Source organism: Mirounga angustirostris, unplaced genomic scaffold (genome assembly GCF_029215605.1).
Source record: "Mirounga angustirostris isolate CCGP_5_RB_7025 unplaced genomic scaffold, mMirAng1.0.hap1 SCAF_13, whole genome shotgun sequence".
Lineage (NCBI taxonomy): Eukaryota > Metazoa > Chordata > Mammalia > Carnivora > Phocidae > Mirounga > Mirounga angustirostris.
Window position 1 is genome coordinate 95,384,187 of NW_026991721.1, and position 18,567 is coordinate 95,402,753.

The 18,567-nt window shown below is 45.8% G+C and overlaps 1 protein-coding gene across 10 annotated transcripts in view; it reads right to left on the bottom strand.

The window, feature by feature from the left end:
- The window catches only part of KMT2A (lysine methyltransferase 2A), a 76,074-nt gene extending 62,422 nt beyond the window's left edge, over positions 1–13,652 (bottom strand). For 5 of the 10 annotated variants that reach the window (XM_064577373.1, XM_054512262.2, XM_064577374.1 and 2 more), the window contains exons 1-2: positions 13,197–13,651; positions 10,996–11,094 (exon numbers count right to left, since the gene is read on the bottom strand). In XM_064577373.1, the coding sequence (XP_064433443.1) occupies positions 10,996–11,094; positions 13,197–13,634 (537 nt within the window). In that variant the 5' untranslated portion in view covers positions 13,635–13,651. Of the gene's footprint in view, positions 1–10,995; positions 11,095–13,196 lie in introns of all 10 variants that reach the window. The other 5 variants (XM_064577376.1, XM_045894918.3, XM_064577375.1 and 2 more) reach the window with 3 other exon arrangements.
- Positions 13,653–18,567: the final 4,915 nt, after the last annotated feature.

Consider the following 18,567-nt stretch of genomic DNA (forward strand, 5'->3'; position numbering starts at 1 on the left):
CAAATATTTAATTCAATTCTACCTAGCAACTGCCACCTGAGAAACAGAAATATTACCCACTTTGTCATTAGAGAAAGTAGTAGTACTCTTCATCCTCATTCCATGTCAACAAGGGCAAAAAGCAAAGATGCTCAAAACAGCCAAGCAAATGAGACAGGTGAACCCCACCCATCTCATAAAGTAGCTCACTGGTGAAAGAAAAGAAAAGAAAAGAAAAGAAAAGAAAAGAGAAGAGAAGAGAAGAGAAGAAAAAAGAAAAGGAGAAAAGAAAAAGAAAAGAAAACACAGCAAATGAATATACTACATCAGATAGTAAGCTATACAGATTCTTGGCAATGCCCCAAATTATTTCACAGGATATTAAAAAACCAAACCAAAACAAATCAAGAAAGGTATATTTTCAGACTCCTAGGTTCCAAGTTTGAAGCAGAAGAAATAAGCCTGATATACTATAGAACTTAAGTTAATCATCACCATTCACAGGGTTTATTCTTCTCTGTTTAACAGGAAAGTACCACAACATGCCCAGATCCATTTGAATAGGCTGGAAAAATTAAGCCAACAAACACCAACATTGTTTTCAGAGATGGTTTTTTTTATTACAAGAGGTTTGGGTCCCCCATATGCCAACTTTAAGTAGTTAATTTCATTTTGAGTTATATGCTCATTCGATTGCAAGATTCTACTACAAAATTTCAACTTTCTTCTTCCAGCTTGTTGCTCATATCTTGGTACAAAAGGTAGGGTGCATCTTTCCTTCTGAGAGGACAGATGCGCTGCTGAATGACCAAGAGCAACTCCAGTAACACGAGGTTTTCACAACTTCCTTCTTTCTGAAGGTAAATAGGGTTATCTTTCAGTAAAGTCAGTTTTCTGAAGGAGCAACGTGAAGTTAGATAACAAAAGTGAACATTCTCCTTGGCAAAACAACAAAGCTACCAAGTCAGCCAACATCATTTTCACCTCATATTTTTCAGGAATTAATGTTCAATGTAAGAGTTGGGAAGTTTTGTGTTCTTAATATCTTGAAAAACCAATTGACTCTCCTGACTACCACATCGTATTTGGAAGTTTGCCATCACATTCTGAGAAGCCCACATTATGTGGCATTAACCTATTAAAAAAAAAAAAAAGTCCCTGGTTTTTTTTTTATTACTCCAGCTCTAGAGTCTCTCAAGTAGAATACAGAAACATGACAATTATTCTTTGCCTTCATAATCGCTTGCTTTCCAAATTTAAACCTGTATGACTAGCAATTAAAAGTTCCAGGAAAAGGGGTGCCTGGGTGGCTCAGTTGGTTAAGCGTCCGACTCTTGATTTCGGTCAGGTCATGATCTCAGGGTCATGGGATCGAGCCCACATCAGGCTCCGCAGGGATTCTCTCTCCCCTCTCTCCCTCTGCCCCTCGCTGCCCCCCCCAAACCGGCTACTGCTCACTCTCTCTAAAATAAATAAATAAAATCTTTAGAAAAAAAAGTCCCAGGAAAAGCATGTATCTCTTATAATTCCCAGAGTTTCTTAAGTGACACCCAATTTTACGATTTACAACCACCCTTGACTTTGCCACCACTTGCAGAATTCCTGCAAGAATCCAGCTACCTTTGAACTCCAGTCATTTAATGAGATTGTCTGGTTAAGAGTGGACAGCATTTACTATATGAAACTTAGAAAATTCATTATATGTACAAAACCTTAAATAAACCTCATATCACTTCACCTAAAGGAAGGCATTTATATGTAATTCCAGTACTAAAAGTCCTAAAGTGTCAATAACTCAATCAAGGTTTTGGAACAAGGTGGTAGGAAAAAGAGCTGGCGTTAATACCAGCTCTACCCAGGCTCTTGGTAATCTATATGAATAATCCCAATTCACAGTTTTCATTCTGACTGTACAGGAAATGCTTTCTGCAACCCAACATATCTAAAAAGGTTTCATTCTGAGTGATGCAAGCCCTCCACACAGCCTCAAAAGCCAAGGGTCAGAGGCCTTTGTAATCCTCATTCACATGAAGCAAGCTTGTATTAGATTGGAAAGGATTTACAAAGCACTTGTTACAATATGTCCACAAGCAGTGATAACCCTACCAAGGGATATTCTGCAGCACATCTCTTTAAACTACAACTGAAAATGGACATAAAAGCTACAAACACTTATTGGTTTCCCCAGTAAGACCACACCTACTGTTTTCCCCGGTTTTTCTTGATGTTAAGATTTCTCTCTTAGCTCCATTTACTACATTTTTATTCTCCTATAAAACTACTATAATATCGTTTCATAAAGACATTTCTCTGGAGCTTAACTACTGAAAGTTAATTATTGCCACAAATTGACAATTCAAGTCAAATACTTAAGGAGCCAGTAGGGCCCCAGGACCCCTGGGGGAATATTGAGAAGTACAAAACATGATCCACACCCTCTAGGATCTGAATGAAAATACACTTTTTGATTCCCTGAATGAGAGGGTAGCTCGAGAGATCATTTTATACATATATAGGCAGGACAGCACTTTAAAAATTCACCTCCAGAGAAGATGGTAACGTTATTCTGGTAACCTTTTCAACCATCACTATGACAAACATCATCAGTAACGAGTTCTTTACCTAACTACCCTTTCTTTGCTTTAGTGTAGACCTATTTTCTCTTACTCTTGGACCCGTGGGGCTGGGAAACAGCTGGTTACCATTCCTAATAATGGACCCTTTTAAGTCTTTGGAAGAGTTATTAAATTGCCTCTTAACCTTTCATTCTCCCAACCTTTCCTCACAGGACTGACTTCCAATCATATAATCATCTTTTGAGTCTCCTCAGAACCGCCTCCAACGTCTCCTCATCCCCTTTAAGTTGAGGAACCTAGAAACGGAAACAACACTCAAGTAAGGGGATGGTCAGCGCTGGCATTATCTACATAAAAGACGATGGTATCCTGTCAGGACACCTCAACATCACTTGTAAAACCCCACTTAGTACTATTACAGAAATGTCCTCTGATGGCTCTTAGATGTTCCTCTGGCACACCTGAATTCGTTTACTTTTTTTTTTTTTCCAGAGATGGGGGATGTGGGACAGAGGGAGAGGGAGAGAGAAAATCGCAAGCAGGCTCCATGCCCAGGTGGGCAGCTGACGGAGCACTCGATCTCATGACCCTGAGATTATGAGCTGAGCTGAAATCAAGAGTCGGATGGATGCTTAACCCACTGAGCCACCCAGGAGCCCCAGTTCACTATTTTTAAAAAATCACTCACAATTAGCCTGCTAATAAGTCTTGTACAACGTAACAGCTTTGGTAACGCTGTCCTTGCAAGATATTCCTAAAAGTTGTATGTGTATCAAATTTTCAATTCAACAGATATTCACTGATCACCTTCTATATGGAAAGTCACCACCATAAACAATATAAAACACAAACGGTGACTTAGAAATGGTCCAAGTCTTAAGGACATCACAATCTAATGGGGGAAGACAGACATAATCAAAGATATTTACACCAGGGGCACCTGGTCGGCTCAGTCGGTTAAGCATCCGACTCTTGATTTTGGCTCAGGTCATGATCTCAGGGTCGTGAGATGGAGCCTCATGTTGGGCTCCATGCCAGGCATGAAGCCTGCTTGGGATTCTCTCTCTCCCTCTGCCCCTTCCTGCTCGCATGCATGCTCTTTCTCTAAAAATAAACCAAAAAAGTATTTACACTATAAGGTAACCTGGAGTAAACTCATTAAAGGTAGGTATTAAGTACAGTAAGAAAACGGGAAAGGAGAAGTTGAGTTTCCACTATAGCAGTGGCATCTGTAAAAGCTTCTAAGAGGTGGGATCTGGGGATCGAGCTGAGCCACGAAAGATGAATGAGCCGGAGGCAGGACAAGATGGGCAAGACTTTAAGGCAAAGGAGAGGCATTGGCAAAGGTATAAAGGCAGGTACACACAGCCCGTGGAGAACATCCACTAGATCGGTAGTCCAGCACGGCTGAAGCACAGAAGTGAGAATGTGTGTTCGGGAGATAATGCTCAAAATGCAGAAATGTAGGCCAGCTAGATCATGGGGGGCTGAGAATTTTAAATCTTATTTTATGTTCAGTGAGGAGGCAAAGGGTTTTAGGAATAAAGTGACATAATCAGATCTATATTTAAGAAAACCACTGGCAACGCTGTATATAGTGAAAAGGAAGGCAGGGAGACCGGTTAGGAGATTATGGTAATAATCCATGCAAAGGTAATGGAAATTTCAAGTAGGATGGTAAAAACAGCACAGCAGGGCCAGATTAAACACTGCAATAGCATCAGCGACAAGCCTCACAAACTGACTGGAGGGTGTGCGGAGAAAAGAGGTAAAGATAGCGACAGAGAGTATGAATGAGTGTTCCAATGGATACGGGTTTAGATTTGAATTCTAGCTCTGCCGCTTAGTCGCCATGACTTCGGGCAAACTATCTAGCTTGCCTGTGCCTCAGGTTCTTCATCTGTAAACGATGAGGTGTATTCGGTATTTCAGCAAACCTTTTTTTTAAGAGAGAGAACGCAGAACTGTATGTTTCCTCCTTAAGCGTACTACCCTCTACTGGTTATTCTTAAACTTTAATCTGTTTTTGACTATTCTACTTGTGGTTCTTTTTTATTTCTCAAGCTAAGCTCCAACCCCCAGGAACTGTAACCTACAACTCAGCATTTCTTCTATAATTAAATTATTAATTGTGTTGATCTCTGTAGACCAACACTTAATTCTCCCTGCGCTGACATTTGAGAGCAAATGTCAACTAGTTACCAAGTACAGACGAATGGAGCCGAACCCGGGGGCCGAGGACCATGAAGAGCCTCAGAATCATTGCAAAGGATCCCTGAGTACTTACACTCATACACAAAAAGGTAAGGGACACTAGTTATGGAGACCAAGAGTAGCAACCCCAACATAGCTGCCTTGGCCTGATAACTATGCAACTTCTGGAGGCATTGAATTCCTCGGTGTCCTACCTGCCTATTTACTGTCTTGTTCTCTCTCCTCCCTTTTCTGCCTTATCTCTAATTATGTTCTCATTGGACACCAATGGTACCCCCTGTTGCCGAGATGCATAGCTGGCCTTCAGTTTGGTTATGCCTAGCTTACAAATGAACTTGACAACCAGACCCAAATCAAGAACATTCTCCCTTCCAAGTACTAACCAGGCCCGACCCTGCTTAGCTTCCGAGATCAGACGCGATCGGGCGCGTTCAGGGTGGTATGGTCATAGACCCAAATCAAGAACATTCTAAAGTCAAGATTATAGCTCTCACATAGGTATGTATGTGTACACATATGCATGTATACATCAGAGTAATAAAACCCAGTTATCTTGATGGGAAGAAAATATTATAGCCCTCATGGCCTTTCAAACTTTGAGTCCTAATAATAATTAGGGATTCTTATGTACCAGGCAAATTGCTAAGTACTTTGCATGCATAATTTCAATTAAGCCTCACAATAATTTTACAAAGCTTGATTACTGCTAATTTACAAATGAAGAAACTGAACCACGGAGAGGTTAAGAAACTTTTCCAAGGTCATCCAGCTAATAAACGGGGGAGCAACCATTTGAACCCAGGCAGTCTAAATCCAGTGCCTGTGGTCTTAACAGCTCTTAATTACTGTGTTGTACTATCTCACACTATTACAGATTAGATAATGAGATTCTCCCCCTCCTTTATAAAGGTATTTATATATGCACAAATAAAAAATCCTAGCCCGAGAGATTACAAAAGGATTTCCTCATTAGCTGAGCTTAGAGAGATGTTATCCACATGGTTTTACTGCTTATAATTAAAGGCAGTAATCTTGGAACAATGTTGTATGTTTGCATTTGATCTAAAAATTAGTCAATACTCATGGATGGACAGAATTTGAATACAGACATGTGTAAATATTTATTCCTCTGGGTGTAGATAACGTATTGTAGAGATATTTGTGATTAACTTCTCCTCAGTTTTCCAAACAGAGATAGTACAAAGGAGAGCTTCCTGGAAAAAAATGTTCTCCAACAACACTCCTCACAAGTAGTATTACTCTCCTAACTCAAGACAGAAAGCCACAGTTACTTTGATGCTGTAGAAGGAGAATGAAACAATGATGCCTCAGCAAAGCACCGATCATAAGGGTTGGATCTGGCTAAAACCGTTCCAATGTTAGAAAGGTTCATGGCTCTGGCTGCTGAAAGACATGAAAATACCTACAGCCAAGCATCCCAACCAAACATAACAACAAAAATGCAAGAGATAAAATATATGAAAGAAACTCCAACTCTAGAGATAAATGCCAGTGGAAGAGATCTGCCCCACTGGTGGGACACAAAGCATTGCTGTCGTGATAATTAAAGGTAAGTTTTCTGGGGAAATCCCTTCAGTCTATTTGTCAAATAGAAAAACAACTACTCATTTCAAAGGAAGGGGAATTTTCATAGCCAGTGCAGAAAACTGTCAACTAACTCTTACATTTCTATCTCTATTTCTTTAAAACTAAAGCTCATTAAAGATGTCCAACATCTAAAAAGTGAAGCCAAGTTTGGCCCCTAAGAAGTTTTGTACTAATCCTACAAGGGGACTTATGTCATCCCAAACAACTACAAATCACACGACAAAATTCATCCTTCAAATGCCTTGGTCTTTAAAAAGCAACCGTCTGGCAGTGGCTACAGCCTCATGGGTCAGCTTCCCCTGGTGTGTAACCTGACAAGGTACAAAGCTCACTGAAATATTTATCAGTGGTGGTATGGATTTCTTGGGATAGGTCAAGAAAAGCAGCTCATCCTTTTTAAAAACATAAAGAACCATTTTATGGGATGTCACTCCCTCAGTTCAAGAGTCTGTGCATTTCCTCGGGGCCTTCTCAGAGATCTTATTGAGGGGGAAAATGAAAAGGCCAACAAAAGGACCCCTTTTCTCTCCCTATTCCCAACATAATCCACCTCGGCCACAGGGCCAGTAGCATCCACACTGTCATAAATGCCAGCAATTAGAGAATTAGGCCATAAAACCACCCACTCAGGTATAAGAGCGCAGGCCTCCAGCTTTATTTAATGCATGCCATAAAGATCCTGTACTTCCTTCTTTCAGGCCTTCTTCACAACCAATGAAATGACAATAACAACAAAAAAGTAACCCTTTGTCTGCCTGCCTCATACTGATGTGATCAATGAAACCATCTGGGCCCAGGTGAAGGATTTAAGATTCCTTTTTCCTAATAAAGACTGCATTTCCTCTAGCATGCCGCATTTAGATCCATTAAAGGATAGGCTGCATTTTGAGCATTCGTATACTGGAAACTAAAGTGGAATTATTCTCCCGTCTTCTGAAACTACTCTAGAAGCCTAGCCAATTCCCAAACTTCGCAAGAAAAACTGGAACCTACAAGAGTATTCCTAATTAACTCAATAATTTCTAGAACCTCCCGAAGTCTTTTCTAATGAAAAAAGTTCATTCAAATCTCCAAGTGAATGTTCATTCGGTCTATGTTTTAAAATCTGATACAATTCAGGAGCTATCAATAATTTCATTTGATTATCTTCACAACCTTCCAGTTCACAAAAATCATGAGTCTGTGATTTAATCCATGATAAAACTGTATTTATCAAACTTCAAACCAATCTAGGTAAGACCCAAACAAGTACTTTTTAACAGCGAGCTCTTTCCTACTAATGCCCACGGGGTTAAAAACCTGATTAAAAAGCACAGGTAGGTTATGTCAGACTCATTAATAATTTAACTTTCCTTAATCCCTGAAAATAACATATGCAGACAACAGAGGTTCCCATCTCAGCAATCCTGGAGTAAATTCCTCCCAAAGTAGTGACAGTCACATAGCTTCCCCCTTTCTCAAAGGTCTATGCCACTGGGCTCTCCACCTTGGCAGAGGACGAATGGAAAGACAAGATATTCACAAAAGGCCCTACCGAAGGCCTTCAAGTTAAGTGCTAGAAGGAAACTGAAGTCCTCTGCCAACACTAGTGGAATGTGGGCAGGCACAAAGAGATCTTAATTAGGAGACCTACAATTAAAACAGTGAGTCTCCAGAAGAGGGAGAGGCACTGCAGAGTGTTAGGCCTCAGAGCAAAGCAAAGTACCCTCGCCACCCCCTCTAGCTACAGGGCGACGGAGGCAAAGGGTATCCGCTCAGAGGCTCTACAGAAGGGCAGCTTTAAGGTGAGCAAAGATATGGAAATGGAGTCAAGATGGGAGTATTTTCTCTTCTCAACTTCTAATCAGAAGGCAAATCACTATTTTGTGAACGATGGTTTCCTACGGGAGCACCGTGCCTTAAGACAATCAAATGGAAGGAAGAGATGGGGACATGTTATATGGTTCTCAGTGAGAATGAAGAAAAGTTCTAAAGACTACATTTCTGATGCTCAGTATAAACCAAAGTCCCACATTTCAGAGCCTATTGCCAGCTGCTCCCTGCAACATAGGCACTGTCACTTTGGATTGAGAAATTCATTAATGCACAGTATTTTTCTTTTCATGTAAAAGCTCACACACCTAAAGGAATACACCACCTAGACGGAAAATAACTTCCCTTTTGCAGTCAGGAATCTATGACATGGAAAACGTGAAACAAACGGAGTCAAACAAGAGGGCCTCTCAACACAAGATCATGATTTGTATTTAAAATCTGATCTTCACTTTTCTTATAAATGAAATTGGTCAACTCCAGCAAAGAACTTTTTCCATACGCTTCAGTCCTTATAGCTTGTCCATACAATGAAAACTTTCCCACTAAGTTGACATTTTTCTTCCCAACAATTACGCCGATTAAATGGGCAAATGTACAAACTAATATTAAAAATTACCAAATAGGCTCACTGACTCTGACTCTTTAAATAAACGCAGAAGAAGAAGTTCTGCCTTGACCAAAAAAATTATATAATAGAAAAGAATCAGAATCCTGGAGCAGAAAAGATCCATGAGCTAATATTTAGCCCGACCTTTTCATTTTACAGATCAGATATTCAAGGTTAAAAGTGAATTGCCCAAGGTCCCATAACTGGTCAGTGAGAGAGATGAGTGAATGGAGAACCCTTGTCCACCGACTTCCACTCTGAGGCTTCTTCTACTCCCCTTGTGTTCTCTGCTTCATTTTCCCTCTGTCAAGCTCAGGATTAGCTGCTAAGGCCATGAAAGAACAACTCCCCCTCTTGGTACATATGCCCAGTGAACATCCAAAACAAAACAAAAAAACAGAATCACAGATACTCTCCAACTACCTTCTGCCTACAGGAACATCATCTTTTCTAGGCCCAACCAAGAGTGTGTCCACCTCAACTAAACTGCCATTTCAAATGAAAACAAATAGAGACCAATGTTGTCATTCAGTTTCAATTTATAACTACTTAAAATGTTCTATCACTTTATGATCCGGGTGGAAATTTTGCTTTTAACATTTTATGAGGTGGTAAGGAAGGTAAGTGGATTATGGAATTAATAAACAGACTAGTTGCTGATATATAAACCACTTGCAGGGTTTATATTAAAAACAGCTCAAATTCTAGTCAACAGAGAGGATGCTGTACCATGTTTATTTAGATGGCAAAGTATGGTGGCATTAACAGTACCTGAGAAAATCCTCAGAAAAGTGGGACAATACGGAGGGGAAAGGGCAGATGAAGAAGCAGACCTCTGTGATTTCCTACTGCACTCAGTAAAATCAAACTTAAATTCTACTTCCTGACTGTCAGACAAAAAGCCCAAATAGAGGAGAGCAGCAACACCTACATATTTTTTAAAAATAATCCCATTCTGGCAGAATTTGGTCATAAAGAACTCTTACATGTAGCTGTTACCCAGACATATTCAGTCCAAGGGAAGTTGGGGACCCGTGGCAGTGAAGGACAAGTCTCCCATGGCTAAAGGATTTTAAACAGGGAAGTCATTCTGGAAGTTCTATCACCTTTCAACCAACTGAACTTACTAGTTCTCTAAGTATTAACTTACATTTCATCATAGACAAGTTACAGTCATTATTCACTTAAAGCAAACCAGAATTTGAAGAGGCTAGACTCATTTTAGGTCTCAAAACCATTTCTTCATGAATCCAGACAAGCCTTGATACAGATCTGTGAGTGAGTTCTGAGAAACAATCTTTAGAATTCCGTAAGTATGTCAGCCCAGGGGAACCCTGAACTTCCCTTTTGGAACCTTATCATTGATTTGTGAGACTCTGTAACAAAAGGCTTGGTTTCTACACTGAAAACTACCAGGTCAAAGGCTCTAATCACTACTAAGTGAGTTAGTCCTAAGCCATACTATGGGTTAGCAATAATCAACCCATACCCACAACCCATACTAGACTGCCTCCAACTACCACATAAAAAGCTTACCAGTGGAACAACAGCTCATTCAAACCCAATTCAGAAAAAATACTGAAGTTGAACGTAAGGAGTCAACCACTCTTCTCGGAGTAAAGTATGTTCAGGCAAAAGTTTTAAAGAAAACAACAACGCATTAATCTAATCTTATGTGAAGGAACTGCAGTTCCTTAACAGGCTTGGCACTGTGTATACCACTGCTCAGCAATATAATGCTGGTGGATAAGGAAGTGTTAGCACCTGATTAAAACTTTAAAGGTGATTTGTCAAAGACCAACAGATAAAACATTCTGGTGCCCAGACATTAGGTCCCTGAATCCAGGTGGCTCTCTTTCTAACCAGTCTCTTGAAAAGCTACGATTGCAAGCTGTCAGCATAAAACTTTGCTTTTGAATATGTGATAACAACATTTGGAATGTGAACACTTCGTCCCTCGATACAAAATACATAAGCATGCTAAACAAGAAGAAAATACTTCTCAGGATCCCTTTAAAATAGACTAACTCCTCCTAATACAGACTTTCTTATTATACTCAAATATACATGGGGCTAAAATGCTACATATAACCAGGCAAGTCTCAATTTCGAAAATAAGCAGGTAAATGAAATGTCAGTAAGTCTTTTTTTTTTTTTTTTGCTGCTGTATCTTTTAAAAAAGCAAAATCAACTCACATTTAAGCACCAACTCCATGCAAGTAACCTGAACGGTTCAGTCTTTTTGTCATGTATGAGGCCTTTGGTTCTCCAACTACATGGGATCTGTGTTGTTAGCTTAAAAAATACAGAATTGGCCTTTCAAAAAAAAATAATAATCTACAGCAACCAATAAATAGTCTCAATCAACCCTGCTGACTGCAGCTGCCTTCTGAAGGCTGGGAAAAGGAGGTGGAGAGAGCAGAGAGAGGCTGGGAAGAGGGACGCTGCAGCTAGCTAGCTACATAGCAAGGAACACGCCCCCATCATGTCCTCCCTGCTCTGTCAGAAGGCGGGTTGTTGTCAGTCTCCTGATCAGGCTGCCTTAGAAACGATTTTAAAAAGGAGGCAGGAAGACTAACAACTAAAAAATGCCAGCTCCTTGAAAGGAGGGGCCAGGGTCTCTGGGACCTCCTCCCTCCCCTTCTTCCCAGGATCTTTCCGTATATCTAGAGGGGTGCAGGGCACAATAGGGGACAAGGGGTTTGCCCGGGACCAACGGCAGAGCACGCAGGAAACGGCTGGTTGTTATCTTTCCCTTTCTGTTTCAATCAAGAGCACTCCAGAGCAGCAACCCCCTTACCCCCCCCTTCGCTTCAGCCCCTAGCAGCTGCTCTTCCTCCTCCTAGCATCCCCCATCTCATTCTCCCCCCTCCCCTACAATTCAAACTCCCCCTTCTGCATCCAATGGAAAACAAATGCGCAACGCCACTGGCTGAACCTGAACTCAACTTCCCTTCCCAGGGCAACTTTCCTTTTTGCTGGAGGGGGCTGAATGACGCTCATCAAGGCATCCCCATTCCCGCCCCGGTACTAATGGGGAAGGAGCAAAGCTCTTGACCCCTTCATCCACCTCGGGTCACCCTGTAAGAATCAGAGAGATAACCCTAACTCCTCCTTCTAAGGAATAACTTTGCTTCATAGCCCCCCCCCCTTCTCCCAACCAAAAGCAACCACCACCACCAGCATAATAAAGTAAAACTGTCCCTTATCTAGTCTCTTCACCCCAACCCTGCTTCCCCCACCCCTTCCAAGCCCCAGGATTGGCCTAGGAAAAGGTGGATCAATAGTGAAATGACGGAGAAGAGGAGAAGGGCGGGAGGGAGCTAGGGTTGGAGACTGCGTGCTCTCAGGCGCAGTGGGTGGGGTAGGAGAGCAGCTGCTTCCCCTGGGAGGATGCTGCCCAAGTCCCCCCACAAACACCTCCCCTCGCAGGGGCCCCCTTCCCCAGAGCTGGAGGGAAAGCCTGCCTCCTCTCCAGGGGGAATGGTGGAAAGCTGCTCCTCTCTGAGCCTAGGGGACAGTGGACTATTTTCCTCCCAAAGATGCCACTAATCCTTCATTCTAAAGGAGGGAAAGGGTGGAGTGAAGGTAGCGTAATTCCCGGCTACCAGCAGGCTAGAAACTGTAGCTCTGTAAAATGGGGGAAACAGACGGCTGGACGAGGAGATCACCGTTATCTTGAGAGGGAAAGGAGGGGAAGGGAGGCAAGGTGGAGAGGAAAGTAGATTTTTCCTGGCGGGGTGGGGAAGGAGGAGGAGGGAGGCTCTACCTGCGTGGGGTGGGGGGTGGAGGATGGAGGGTGGAGGTGAAGGAAGGGGGAGTGGCTGGTAGTGCAGGGACCTGGCCCGGGGATGGGGCGAGGGTTCACCAGGTTTTCGGAAGCAAGGTGCTGGAAGGGACATCGGTCCCCAAGGGGCAGGAGAAGAACGTGGCCCTGGACGAGGCCATCACCCGAGAGATGCCCAAGAGGAAAACTGCCCCAAGAGTAAAACATCTGCCCAGAGAGGGAGGCGGGGATGTGGCGGGATCAGGTCTCTAGGAGGGAGGGAGGGAGGAATCTTGCTCGGATGAGGTAATCTGTGAAAGGGAGGAGGGGTTCAGTCCCGGGATGGGAAACCCCGGCGAGGGGTCTGTGCCAAGGGATTTGGGGAAGGGTCAGGGGAATGAAGGGGGGGGGGGCAAACGCCCTTAGCCAGATGGGTCCAAACCCCGGGGTGGGGGCGCCTGGGGGTCTGCACCCATGTGCGGGGATCCCGAGATGGGAGGGCTGTTCGGCCCGGGTCAGGGACCCCAGGAGGGTCCCGGAATTGGGATGCTCCACAATCCCGGATGGGGGAGGGGAGGGGGGCTCCGCAGAGGGTCGAGACCCCGGACCTGGGGGTTCCTCGCCCCCTTACCTCTCCGCTGCCGCCTCCCCCGCCGCTCTCCCCAAACACAGCCCGGAACCGGCGCAGGTTGGTGCCGATGGCGGCCGAGACCTGCAGCGCCGCGTCGAAGCCCGGGCCCACCCGGAGCAGGGCCGGCCCAGAGGAGGCTGAGGACGATGACGAAGACGAAGACGAGGCGGACGACGAAGAGGCTGCTGAGGCGGCGGCCGCTCCCCCTGGAACCCCAGCCCCGCTGCTTCCCGCCGCCGCCGCCGCCGCCGCGGCCGCCACAGCCGGGGGGGAGGGGGGCGCCCCGGGGCCGCCGCCGCCGACCGGGGGCCCGGGGGGAAGCAGCAGGGCCGGGACGCGTTGCCGCGGGGCGCCCCCCAGGCCCCGGCGCCCCCCGCCGCCGCCGCCCCCGGTGGTCCCGGGTCGGGCGGGGAAGCGCCACCGACAGCTGTGCGCCATGTTCGCCCCGTGAAGTGAAGCAGCGAGAGGGAGAGGCGACAACACAGGGGGGCGGGGAGGCGGAGGGGGGGCCCCAGGGCCCCGGAACCTGCCTGAGCCGCTCGGCGCCGCCCGGCGGCCAGCACCCGGCCGGCCGCTATGCAGAGCGCCGGGCCGCGGCCGCCCGCCCCGCAATCTGTATGGCGGGCTCGGGCCTACGCTCCCGACGCCGGGCCGCCGCTGCGCCAGGCCGAGGCCCGGGCCGCCGCCGCCCGCCCGCCCGCCCGCCCCGCAACCTGGATAAGTGCATGCCCCGCCCTCCGGGAGCGGCATTGCTGGGGAAAAGGCGGGGGGGAAGGAAGCCCAGGAGCCCGACGCGGAGCGCGGGTTCCGGGGAGAGGGGGAGGGGGGCGAGGACTACGGGGAGGATGGAGGCGGAGGGAGCCCGGCCGCCTGCAGCCTCGAGAGCCGAGAGGCCGATTACACACGTTCCCGGGATGCGCTGGGAATCGAACCGCCCGGGAGAGCGGCTTCCACTATAGCGCGGCTGCCGGGTCGGGGACGAGCGAGCCTTCTCCGCCTCGAGGCACGGATACAAGATGGGTTAGCCCTCATTTAACGCTTCTAGAATAAAAGGGCCCTTATTGTGCCGTATGCAAAACGGAAGCGTTGCCCAGTTTACTCTATGCAAAATAGAAAGGCCCTCAATGAACGCGCTTTAAACATTAAAAAAAGAGAGAGAGAGAGCCCCTCCCATTTTCATGCTGGAGCTCTCTCCAAAATGCACACACCGAGTGGCAGGTCTCCCGCCACCTCCTCGCCCTACTGTGCACTCGGGGCTGAGGAACCTCTGGCTCTCGTGCCCTTTTGCAGAGAGTTGGGTCGTGTTTCTCCAGCCCGGGCATTGGGGCCACGGCGTGCTCCGCTAACGAGGCGGTGTTACAACGAAGCTGAAGCTGGATGGCTAACGGGGCCTGGAGGGAAGAGGCGGGCAAAAGCGCCCCCGCCCCTTCTTCCTCAGTTCTCTGCCTGCCGCTGCATGCAAAGCAGACCCTAATGTATGCATGCAGAGGGAGGGGGGCTCGCGAGCACGTTTCTGATTAAGAGAGGGGGAGGAGAAGAGCGTTGGGCATTATGATACACTGGGTGGAAGGGGCCCGCCGGCGGCGAGCTCTGTGCGCGGGGTTAGTAGGCTGAGGGGGAGGGGGGAAGGAAGGAGGAGGGTGAGGGCGGGGGATGAATATCCACCCGGTTTACTTTATTGCGGGAAAGAGGGGAGGGCGCCTCAAGCTAGGCGTTAGAAGCCTACAAGGCTGGAAAAGCGGAGAGGGGAGGGAGGGGTTTGTACCGGGAGAACTTGTGTTGACTGAGGCTGGGGGATCGATGCACAGCCTGCAGGCCCCGGGGCAGCCTCCATCCCCCCAGCCGAGGTGGAGTTCGCTGGAAGGTCACGCAGCCTTCCTGGACTCCCGCACGGGTACAGAGCACACTGCTTGTAATATTACAGCCTGGGGCGGCGAATTTGGGAAGGAGGGGGAGGGTCGTGGTGAGCAGGTTGCAATCAGCTCTGGCCCTCTGGAGGGTGCACTGCACGCCTCCAGAGAAGGTCCACGGCCTCCTGGTGCTGAAAACCTACGTCCCTCCGCCGGCGAAACGTTAGTGCAGAGGGAACGGTGGGGTGGGGGCGAGAGGCGAGCAGAGAAAGGGAGGAGACACAGGCAAGCTCCAACTCCCCCAACTCGTCCGGGATCGATCGTCGTTCCAACCGCGCAGGATGGAGCCCAGATGGTTTGCAAAGCGCACACTCACAGCGCACACACAGAACCAGATTCCGTTGTTACATCGCGTGGTTTACTGGGTGCAAAAGGGGTGGGAGTAACGGGAGAGTCTCTTAAGCGGCAGCCCCAAGACTCTGGTAAGGAGATAGACACCCCATTGTGGACGGTTTCTCCATTGCAATGTATTTGGCGGTAGGCGCTGGGGGTTTTGCTTCAGTGTAGCTGCTCTGATCAGTTACAGATTGGCGACCACGTGGATTCCCTCATGCATCCTGATTTGTTCACTCTCTCACTCTTTCTCGCTTATTTTTCTTTTGTATTTGCCGCCCCCCCTTCTTTAATATGCATAACGGTCTGCAGAGGTAATAAGCAGGGGACTGAGTGACAGGCTTTACATAACTGTGTCAACAGGATTTCTTCCCGTCCTCCACCCCTGAGAAAACAAACTGGCTGGGTTCTAAGTAACCTCACTTCAAGCTCACTTCATTTGGCACAGGTGGGAGGTCTGCAGGTCGGGTGGGGGCAGCAGGAAGAAGGTCAGTGAAGAATGTATGAAGTCCCCCAGACCCAAGCCCCTAGGTAGAAAAACTCCTTGAGAAATCTAGTTTGTCTCTTTGCCTCCAGAACTGGTCCAAAGGAGCCAGAGCAAATCAGATTTTGGTTTATTGTTGGAGCTTTTAAGGCAGAAATGATAGTAACTTACATTTGTTGGGTGCCTTCCGTGACCTGAGTGTTTTATGTGCATGCAGTTCTGGCCAGCCCTCTGATTTTACAAATGGGGAAACTGAGGCCTAGGATTATGTCCAAGGTCACACGGCTAGTAAGTAGCAGCACTCAAAGTCTTGGGGGTTTGACACCAATATCCACTAACCATACTGCTGATCCCCCAAGATAAACTATGCCACCTCACACCCATTAGGAGAGCTACTATAAACAAACAAAAAACAAAACCCAGAAAATCAGTGCTGATGAGGATGTAAAGAAATTGGAACACTTGTCGGTGGGAATGTAAAATGGTACTGCTGCTGCTGTGGAAAATAGTAACAAAACATTATGATGGTTCCTCAAAAAATTAAAAATAGAATTATCATGTGATCCGGCAATTCCACTTCTGGATATATACCCAAAAGGATTGAAAGCAGCATCTCAAAGATTTGTAGACCCTTGCTCATCGCAGCATTCTACGCAATAGCTAAAACACGGAAACAACTTATGTGTCCATCAACTGACGAATGGGTTACCAAAATGTGGTATATTCATTTACTGGAATATTATTCAGCCTTAAAAAGGAAGGGCAAAAATAGGAAGGAAATTCTGCACTATGCTATAATCCAGATGAATCATGGGCACAGCACACCAAGTAAAATCAGCCAGTCACAAAAAGACAAATACCGTATGATTCCACTTGTGTGAGTTACTTAGAGTAATCAAAATCATAGAGACAAAGTATGCGGTTGCCAGGGGCTAGGGTGAGGGGAAGGTGGAGTTATTGTTTAATGGGTATAAAGTTTCAGATTTACAAGAGGAAAACAGTTATGGGGATGGATGGTGGTAACGACTGTACAATGTGAATGTCTTAAAAACGCATATGCTTTATTTTTATTTTGATTTATTTTTATTTTTTAGATTTATTTATTTATTTATTTATTTGTCACACAGAGAGAAAGCACAAGCAGGCAGAGAGAGAGGCAGAAGCAGGCTCTCCACTAAGCAGGGAGCCCGATGCGGTTCTCGATCCCGGGACTCCAGGATCATGACCTGAGCCGAAGGCAGTCGCTTAACCAACTGAGCCACCCAGGCGCCCCTATTTTTAAATTTTAATTCAGTTTCTTTTTCTTAAATACCTAATACATTTGTATGGTTAAAAGTTTAAAGAAATTAGGGGCGACTGGGTGGCTCAGTCAGTTAAGTGATGGGTAAACGTCTCACTCTGGATTTCATCTCAGGTCATGATCTCAGGGTCGTGGGATGAGCCCCAAGACAGACTCCATGCTGAGCGTGAAGCCTGATTAAGATTCTCTCTCCTTCTCTCTCTGCCCCTCCCCCAGCTCATGCTCTCTCTCTCTCTCTCTCAAAAAAAAAAAAGTTTCAAGGAATTCAAGTCTTCACTCTTGTTCTGAACTCTCCTCCCCCAGTCATACCACACCTTTTCTTAGGAGCAACTAATGTGATAGTGTCTCAAATAGTCTTCCAGGGAGAGTTTGTGCCTAGACAAGCAAGTGCATATAGAAGTTGTCTCTCATAAATGAGAGAGTATCGACCACGCTTCCTGGATCTTGCTTGGAAATCTATATCTCGGAAATAATTCCTATTAGTAGATGGCACTTCCTCATTCTTAGGGCCGAGTGGAGTAGATGTTTATTCGCACAGTTGATTTCACCTGTTCTCCAGAGGTGGCCACTTAAGTTGTTTCCAAACTTTTGTGATTTCAAACAATTTTGCAGCGCATTACTTTGGCCATTTGTAATTTTGCAAATGTGCAAATATCTCTGTAGCATAAATTTCTAGAAGTGGAATCACTGAGTCAAAACGTATGTACCTTTCAGGGCGCCTGTGTGGCGCAGTCGGTTAAGCATCCGACACTTGACTTCGGCTCAGGTCATGATCTCAGGGTCATGAGATTGAGCCTGACATTGGGCTATGCACTCAGTGCAGAGTCTGCTTGAGATTCTCTCTCTCCCTCTCCTTTTGTCTCTCCCTCACGCTCATGGGCTCTCTCTCTCTCTCCCCCTCGCTCTCTAAAATCAATCAATCTTTTTTTTAAAAAGGTACCATATGTTTGTAATTTTGATAGATGTTGCCAAGTTATCCCCCATAAAGATGATACTAATTCATAACTCCCACCAGCAACGTTTAAGAGTGCCTCTTTCCCCCCAGCCTTCCAGAAAGGATTTTTAACTTCTTGATCTTTGCCAACCTCATGGAAATGCACATATTTGACATTTTTTCCAAGTGACAAAAGGGAAAATTTAAGACAGGAACCCCAAATTGTGCCCCTTTTTGCAAGCTTATGAACTACTTCTGGTTTGAATGGACCTCTAGATGTTCACTCCCTTTCCCCCTCTCTAGAAAGACTTTTTTTTTTTTTTTAAAGATTTTATTTATTTATTTGAGAGAGAGGATGAGAGGAGAGAGAGAGCACATGAGAGGGGGGAGGGTCAGAGGCAGAAGCAGGC